Source organism: Hemicordylus capensis, chromosome 3 (assembly GCF_027244095.1).
Source record: "Hemicordylus capensis ecotype Gifberg chromosome 3, rHemCap1.1.pri, whole genome shotgun sequence".
In the NCBI taxonomy this organism is placed as follows: Eukaryota; Metazoa; Chordata; class Lepidosauria; order Squamata; family Cordylidae; genus Hemicordylus; species Hemicordylus capensis.
In genome coordinates, this window is record NC_069659.1 from 2,232,875 (window position 1) to 2,241,701 (window position 8,827).

At 49.9% G+C, this 8,827-nt stretch overlaps 1 protein-coding gene across 5 annotated transcripts in view; it reads left to right on the forward strand.

The window, feature by feature from the left end:
* NUP98 (nucleoporin 98 and 96 precursor) overlaps positions 1–2,905 on the forward strand; it is a 62,490-nt gene extending 59,585 nt beyond the window's left edge. For all 5 annotated transcript variants that reach the window (XM_053308869.1, XM_053308874.1, XM_053308872.1 and 2 more), the window contains 2 exons: positions 145–256; positions 1,316–2,905. In XM_053308869.1, coding sequence (XP_053164844.1) covers positions 145–256; positions 1,316–1,533 — 330 coding nt within the window. In that variant the 3' untranslated portion in view covers positions 1,534–2,905. The remainder of the gene's footprint in view (positions 1–144; positions 257–1,315) is intronic.
* Positions 2,906–8,827: the final 5,922 nt, after the last annotated feature.

An 8,827-nucleotide genomic window follows, 5' to 3' on the forward strand; every position in this document is an offset into this window, starting at 1 on the left:
CCTGGTGCCCTCGAGACGCTTTCCATGGAGAAGGCCGTGCCGTTGCTGGTCTGGAGTTCTCCTAGTGAGCCTCTCCTGCTCCCGGAGGGGTCCCTGTCTCCAGCGAGTGACGGCTTCCCCCTCTTCTCCTGGGTCTGCTTTCAGTTGGATTGCTCTGGGTACGAGCTGGAGGAGCTGCATACCAAAGTGACGTCGCTCTGCACCAGGGTGGAGCAAGTCCAGTGCCGCAACGCCAAGGACCGCTTGGCCCAGTCGGGTAAGTGGGGGGCACAGCCTCTCTCTTCCCCTCCTCACCTGGCAATAACTGGCCTGTAGGAAGCCCACCAATACAATGCAACGAGGGGTGGGTGGGGGCATGTCTTGTGTGGCTCCCTCCAAAGCGTGCTTGGAGCACACGGGCATACATGGCTGGCCTGCCTGCCTCTGGGAAGAGCAGGCGCCCCCATGCAGCCCCCCTGGAGTGGGGCTTGGGCCTGGGCTGCCTCCAGGTGGGGGCAGGGTGCTTGCTTCTGCAGCTGAGTTCTGGCCAGGCGCTGGGGTTCCCCCCAACCTGGAGAGGTGTGGGCATGAAGTACCCTGGGTCTAAGCCCATTATGAGAGACGAATTCAAGGAGTGCCTTTAGTGGCGACTGGCCATGATACTAGGATCTGGACCCCCCAGTATCGGGTTCAGGATCCCTGGGGGTGGGGGCTGGGGCCAACGGGGTCATCATTTTCCTGCACCGCTTATGAGCTTTCAGGGCAAGGGGGCTGACTCTTGCTGGAAGCCTGGTGGACCTTCTGTGGCCGATGTAGTAGAACGTCCTTTGGGTGGCACTGATGAGCGCCCAAGAGCACTCTCCGCAGTAGGCCATTTGTATGCTCAGTCTGTGCCTTGGTGCAGGGGTCGGGGGTGGGCAGGAGGCTCTCTGTGGCTTGACAGAACTGGCGCAGAAGGTGCTTGGGGCATCTTGCTGAAATAAGAACCCGAAAGGGTTCCTATCCAGCCCCAGCCCAGCATCCCTCCCTTCGGTGGCTGTTGCTGGTGTCTACCTTAAGGTGTGGTTTTTTTAAGATGGTGAGCCCTTTGGGGATAGGGAACCGTCTGGTTTATTTATTATGTTTCTATGTAAACTGCTTATAAGAACTCGAGTTGTGAAAAGTGGTATATGCATATTTGTACGAGTAAGCAGCCAGTCTTTTACGCAAGTGCATATTGGGTTGGGCTTGAAGTAGGCACGGGCTGCCTGTTGCCCCTGAGAACTGGGGATAGGGATGAGTCCTGTTTCCTCTGGTGGGTGACGCCAGGCTTTCTTGCTCGCTCTCCCCTTCCCAGAAATGGCCAAGCGCATTGCAAACCTCTTGCGTGTGGTGCTGAGCCTGCAGCACCCTCCGGACTCTGCCTCCAACTCCACCCCGGATGTGCAGAGGGTGCCCCTGCGCCTGCTCGCCCCCCACATTGGCCGGCTGCCCATGCCGGAGGACTACGCACTCGAGGAGCTCCGCAGCCTCACTCAGTCTTACCTGCGGGAACTGACAGTGGCGACCCAGTGAGGCCCATCGGTGCATCTGGATGGACCCGCCCTCTGCACCGTTCGTTTGACCCTTTTGGCCCTGGTTTTCAGGGTGAAGGCGCACCCGCTTTGCTGCACCCTCATGAGCAGCACAGAATTCTTCTTCTTCTTCTTCTTGTTCTTTTTAACCCTCGGATGCTGCATCGCTACCACCAGCTGGCTTGTAGCCACAGAGATGGATCCCAAAGACCTGGATCTGGTGTTGGGGCCCTGCCCCGCCCCACCCCTCTCCACTCCACAATGCACTCGGGTGTTAATAAAGCCTCTCAACTGCAGCAGAAGCCAGGTTGCCAGGCCTGTAGCAGGTAGGAGCCAGGGTGGTGGAGCCCCTTCCAGATAGGCCCCATGGATGGGAAAAGTCAGTGTTGCCATGTACTGTGGAATCTCCTTGTAAACGGAGGTGGGCCAGAGGGGCTGAGTTTGGGATGGGCTCACAGTGTGTGTCCTGTGCTGCTGCTGCTGGGGGTGGGGGGAGAAGGTCAACAGTGGGAGTCACCCTGTGCCTTCCAAGCTGGTTAAAGGTGTAGGGGGTATGGTTTGGTCATCGGAAGGGAAGGGGGTGATGTTTATGGGTGAAGGCACAGCACCTGCTACCCTCCATGCAGTGAGCTGGCCTTGTCCATGACATCAGTCTCCCATTCCTTAACCCAAGGGGGAATTGCTCAGTTGAGTCGGCATCCAGACATGCTCTTCAGAGTTGGCATGTTGCTTGGAGGTGAGCTGGACAGCACAAGGGGCCCCTCCAGGACTCGCAGTAATAGGCGGAAGGATTCTGCTCCTGATGCTTTGAAGCCCTCTCTCTTCTCCTGAGAGCTGCTGGCCTGGCTTTCAGAGGCCTTGGCCTTCTAAGCAGACCTGCTCTTGTGCAAGTGCAAGAGGGGTGGGGGTGGCACAGCCTCCCTTGAGACCTGGACTTTGCTAAAGCCAACCAGTGTAAGGCCGTGGGGTTAGCCTGGTGACGAGTCAGTTTGCCGAATAGCTTCATCGTATCACAGAGATGGACTTCCGGATGCGAGTCTGACAAGGAAATGGCCGAGAGCCTTCTGAATCCCTGGCTTGCCTGAACCTGAGGGAAAGGCAAGCTTTGGGGCGGGGGCTGCTACCCTGCTTCCTCCCACCCCGCCTGCGACTACTTGCGCAGACCTGGGGCTGCTGCCGGGGCATTTGCTCCTGGACTGTTGAAGGCAATGCGCGTGCGTGTGTGTGTTTGTGTCTGTTGGGGGTGCCAGCAAAGTGGTTACGCATGAAGATTGTGTAAAGGTTTTTATGAAAACTATAAATAAATGATCCAGATTATTTTCTTGTCTGTTTTTCTGGAAATACTTTCTAAGAAAAATAAAATGTTTATAGCATTTTCCTGATTGCCTCTTTTTTTCACCCCCTTTTGAAAATTGGCACAGGCTTTCTAGAATACTACCCCACCTCACCCCAACAGTGGATGCCAGGGACCTTGTTTCGAGTCAGTGGACAACTGAGTGTTTGGAGTACGATGTCTTTGCATAAGAGATGGAAGGCAGCACTGTGTGCTGGCGGGTAGGGTCCATATATGGCATGTATTTAACTGACATCCTGACCTTTCAAAGCTCGGGCAGCTGCTAATACGCCATCAGGTTTGAGAGCACAAGTAGAGGCCTACTGGACCAGCCAAAGATCCTTCCCGTTTAGTATCAAGTTTCCCATAATGGCCAACCAAATTCCTCCAAATGGGCACAAGCAGGAGATGGAGGTGTGCCCCCCACAGTGTGTTGTGTGCAGAATGAGTTGTGTTCTGGGCAGCAAGGCAGCGTGCGTGCACCATGTACATTCAGAGTGGGGCCTTCCTGATTCAACCTGAGCAGTCTGAAATTAATGAGTGGACATTAAAAAAACACGTGAGCAGGTGCACATGCATGTGCCTTAGAGGGTACCCTGGCCGCCTCCTGCTGTTGCTCCTGTTGTTGCAACTGGGAGTCAGAGCCTGGAGATCGCACGTAACCATCATTTGCACTCACCAGCAAAGGAAATTCAGTCATCCCAAAACCTTTGGTTTGAGATGAGTGTTAAGAGGCTTTACATTTTCACTCGTGCTCTTAAAAGAATGGAAGTTCTCTGCTCTCTGGGAAGAGAAGACATAGCTGAGAAGGTGAGCAAGCTTTTCTAAACATCTAGCCTTTTCCCCTTCAAACAAACAGGAAGAGGGGAGTTTTGCAGGGGCTGTTTCTCTTTAAGGGGTAGTTCTTAGTCTCTGTGTGTGTGTGTGTGTGTGTGTGTGTGTGTGTGTGTGTGTGTGTGTATTACTTGTTAGGGTTACTTGTTAGGGTTAAGATATCACAGGGCTAGGAGTTGATAGGGTTACCTAACTCCAGTGTTTACTTAGTGGTTGCCTGGAGGGGGTGGAGTCAGCTAGGGCTGGGAGAGGCCCCACATTCCTTTCCTTTGACTCACATCCTGTGTGTCAGTTGGAAGGCTACTCTGGGAAGAGCAGACACAGCTGAGAAGGTGAGCAAGCTTTTCTAAACATCTAGCCTTTCCCCCTTCAAACTAACAGGAAGAGGGGAGTTTTGCAGGGGCTGTTTCTCTTTAAGGGGTAGGTCTTAGTCTCTCTATCTCTGTGTGTTCGTTACTTTTTAGGGTTACTTGTTAGGGTTAATAGCAATAGCAATAGCACTTACATTTATATACCGCTCTATAGCTGAAGCTCTCTAAGCGGTTTACAATGATTTTAGCATATTGCCCCCAACATTCTGGGTACTCATTTTACCGACCTTGGAAGGATGGAAGGCTGAGTCAACCTTGAGCCCCTGGTCAGGATTGAACTTGTAACCTTCTGGTTACAGGGCGGCAGTTTTACCACTGCGCCACCAGGGGCTCTAAGATATCAGGGCTAGGAGTTGTTAGGGTTACCTAACTCCATCGTTTACTTAGTGGCTGCCTGGAGGGGGTGGAGTCAGCTAGGGCTGGGAGAGGCCCCACATTCTCAGAAATGCTACCTGTTCCACGCGCAAGTACAGTGAGACAGGCAGAGCTGAGTGGTTTCAATGCGTGGATGAGACGTTGGTGCCGGGAGGAGGGCTTTAGATTTGTTAGGCACTGGGACACATTTTGGAGCAAGCAAGGCCTGTACAAAAGGGACGGGCTGCACTTGAGCCAAGATGGAACCAGACTGCTGGCGCTTAAAATCAAAAAGGTTGCAGGGCAGCTTTTAAAATGACACCTGGGGAACAGCTGACGGGAGCTGGGCAGTATCCCCTTTGGCAAAAGCCATCCTTTAAAGTGTGAGGCTGCAAAGAATTCAGATAAAACGGAAGGGGACAGAGCAGAACCGCATAAAAAGCAGATGGGAGCCCGTGTCAGCAGGTCAAAGAGTCAAAAGAATAGCATACTTCGAGAGAGATCCAGCATCTAGGTGCTTATATGCCAATGCCAGAAGCCTCCGAGTCAAGATGGGTGAGCTGGAGTGCTTGGTGGCTAATGCAGAAATAGATATAGTGGGCATAACAGAAACATGGTGGAACAGTGAGAACCGGTGGGACACTGTTATCCCTGGGTATAAACTCTATAGAAAGGACAGGGAGGGGCACCTTGGAGGAGGGGTAGCACTGTATGTTAAAGAAGGGATAGAATCTAACAAGCTAGAAAACCTAAGTGGATTGGAGTCCTCCACAGAAACCCTGTAGGTGACTATGCAAGGCCGGAAAGGAATCGTGCTACTGGGGACGTGCTATCGCCCTCCGGATCAAAATGATGACAGTGACTGGGAGTTGCAGGAGGAAATCGGGGAGGCGTCAAGGAGAGGCAGGGCTGTTATTATGGGTGATTTCAACTACCCACACATAGACTGGGTAAATTCACGTTCAAGTCAGGACAAAGAGGTCAAATTTCTAGATACGCTAAATGACTGTGCCCTAGAACAGTTGGTCTTGGAACCAACCAGAGAGAAGGCGACCTTGGATCTAATTCTGAGTGACACCCAGGACCTGGTGCATGATGTCAGTGTCATCGACCCTTTAGGGAACAGTGACCACATTGTCATCAAATTCAGCATACATGAGGGGAGAGAATCACCAAGGTCGTCTAACATGGACATTTTGAATTTCAGAAGAGGAAACATCTCCAAAATGAGTATGGTGAAAAAAAAGCTGAAAGGGAAAATCAGGAGGGTCACTTCGCTCCAGAGTGCATGGAGTTTACTCAAAACCACAATACTAGAAGCCCAGTTAGTGGTACCTTTCCTCCTTTTGGGTATACAATCTAAGTCCAGGAGGATGCCAGCATGGCTAACGGGTACCGTCAAGGAAGCCATAAAAGGGAAGAAGACTTCCTTCTGAAATTGGAAGGCCTGTCCAAATGAAGAGAAAAGAAAGGAACACAAACTGACCATTAGAAAATGAGGGAGTGAAAGGGATTATTAAGGAGGATATGGAGGTTGCAGAGAAGCTGAATGAGTTCTTTGCGTCTGTCTTCACGGCAGGGGATACTGAGCATATACCTGTTCCTGAACCAGGCTTTTTAGGGATGGAGGCTAGAGAGCTGAGTCAGATAGAAGTGACAAGGGATGATGTGCTAAACTGTCTGGAAAAACTGAAAGCTAACAAATCACCAGGGCCGGATGGCATCCATCCAAGAGTCCTCAAAGAACTCAAATGTGAAATTGCCAACCTCCTTGCTAAAATATTTAACTTATCCCTGAAATCGGGCTCTGTACCAGAGGACTGGAGAGTAGCAAATGTAACACCGATTTTCAAAAAGGGATCCAGGGGCAATCCGGGAAATTACAGGCCAGTTAGCCTAACATCCGTTCCAGGCAAATTGATGGAAAGCATCTTCAAGGATAAAATTGTAAAGCACCTAGAAGAACAGGCTCTGCTGGGAGTGAGCGAGCATGGCTTCCGCAAAGGTCAATCTTGCCTCACCAACCTTTTGGACTTCTTTGAGAGTGTCAACGAGTGTGTGGATCAAGGTGATCCAGTTGACATACAGTAGTCTACCTGGACTTCCAAAAAGCTTTTGACAAAGTTCCTCATCAAAGACTCCTGAGGAAACTTAGCGGTCATGGGATAAGGGGACAAGAACATGTGTGGATTGCTAACTGGTTGAAAGAGAGGAAGCTGAAACACCCCAACTTCAAGTATACATTGATGGAATCTGATCTGTTGGTGACGGACCAGGAGAGGGATCTCGGGGCCGTGGTGGACAGCTTGTTGAAAGTGTTGACTCAATGTGCGGCAGCTGTTAAAAAGGCCAATTCCATGCTATTGTACAAAATGATGGTGCGACCACACTTGGAGTACTGCGTACAATTCTGGTCACAACATCTTTAAAAGGACATTGTTGATCTGGAGAAGGTGCATTAGAGGGCAACCAAGATGATCAGGGGCCTGGAGCACCTTTCTTATGAGGCAAGACTACAACACCTGGGCTTTTTAGTTTGGAAAAAAGATGACTGCAGGGACACATGATAGAGGTCTATGAAATCATGCATGGTGTGGAGAAAGTGGAGAGAGAGAAATTCTTTTCCCTCTCACACAACACTAGAACCAGGGGTCACTCCATGAAATTGATTGCCAGGAGGTCTAGGACCAACAAACGGAAGTACTTTTTCACACAACGCATGATCCACTTGTGGAACTCTCTGCCACAGGATGTGGTGACAGCCAACAACCTGGATGGCTTTAAGAGGGCTTTGGATGGCTTCATGGAGAAGGGGTCTATCAATGGCTACTAGTCGGAGGGCTGTGGGCTCCATCCTCAAAGGCAGGATGCCTCTGAGTACCAGTTGCAGGAGAGTAATGGCAAGAGAGATACACTACCAGGAATGTTTAATACACATACACCGATGATTAAAAATAACTCATGCTTTTACAAATTCTCTTGCCAGGAATTTCCCATAAACCACCTGCTTGATTTAATTTCCTTCCATTTGGTATCATCAGCAAAACTGTGTCAGACCTTACAGCAAGGAAATCCAGAAATCATTCCCACCCAGTGCCAACAAACTATGACTGTGTTGTAGACTGCCCTTGGAGGATCTACATGAGAGCCAAACTGTCTGTAAGTATGGAGGCTTCATGTCTTAAGTAGGGCCAAGTTAAGCTTCCATATTCACTGTTAGTGTGACTGTGATGTAGAACCTCCATGTTCAAGAGCAGTCTACACCAGAATGGTTTCTTGGTGCTGGGTGGGAATGGATTTTAGGGTTTCCTTGAGGTTCCTCCTTTGGAACTTCCTAGCAAGGGGTCCTTGGTCCCAATCCTATACATATTTACTCAGAAGGAAGCCCCAGAGAAATAAATGGGGTTCCCCCACTCAGAAGGGGCTGGGATGAGGGGGGGAAAGAACCTACTTTCTTGCCGAGGATCTTCCTATGTGTGTTTACTCAGAAGTCAGCTCCAGTGGAATCAATGGAAGTACTTTCTAGTAATTTCTTCCAAGCTTTTGCTGAGGGCCTCTGCTTCCTCCTTTTGGTGGGGGGTGAGAGAAAGGGGGCAGAAGGAGAAAACAAATGCCCATGAAAGTAAGCGGGGCGGGGTGGGGGTTACAGTTCACGTGCCAGAGTGCCTGCAGCGCAGACTGTCCTTATCAGGCACCTGTGTTCAGAACCCGGAAGTCACTCGCTAGAAATTGCCAGGGCTTGCCCCTCCCAACTCTGGCTTCAGAATTCCCAGTGGGCAGACTCAGTTGTGCTCTTAGCTGACTTTCCCTTAGTTATTTTCTCTGTTATGGGGTCTTTGAACAGCAATTACTGAAAAATCACCAGATGGATGTTTTTCAAACCAGCAAAAGGCATCAGTCCCATATTTGGGGGGAGTGCTTAAAATACATCCAGCATTTAACAATATACATTATCTGTGGTGAAAAAAGGTTGCCAAAACGTTGAAACCTCTTTTTAAGCATTAAAAACTTAAACGGCTGTATTTCAGCTACTTTGCAACAGATTTGGAGGGGTGGTGTATCTTGCCCCCTAGTCGATGGGTTTGTGATTTCAGAGGGATTGGGTGGACGCTTTTGACCTTATAAACAATTGAATGTTGAGGGCTTATAATAGTGGAGTGTTGAAAATCCTCCTCATCTTAACTATACAGTCACGACTGGGCCAGTATGATAACCGCGTGCACTGCTTTGGATTTTGCTTGGAGAAAGCGCAGTCGAAATGTAGTAAATAAAACAAATACATAAATCACTCACTGCTGCTTTTATTTATTTATTATTTAACATATTTGTATACTGCCCAAAACACAAGTCTCTGGGCAGTTTACAACAAAACTATAAAAACAACAAATAAAAAGGTTAGCACA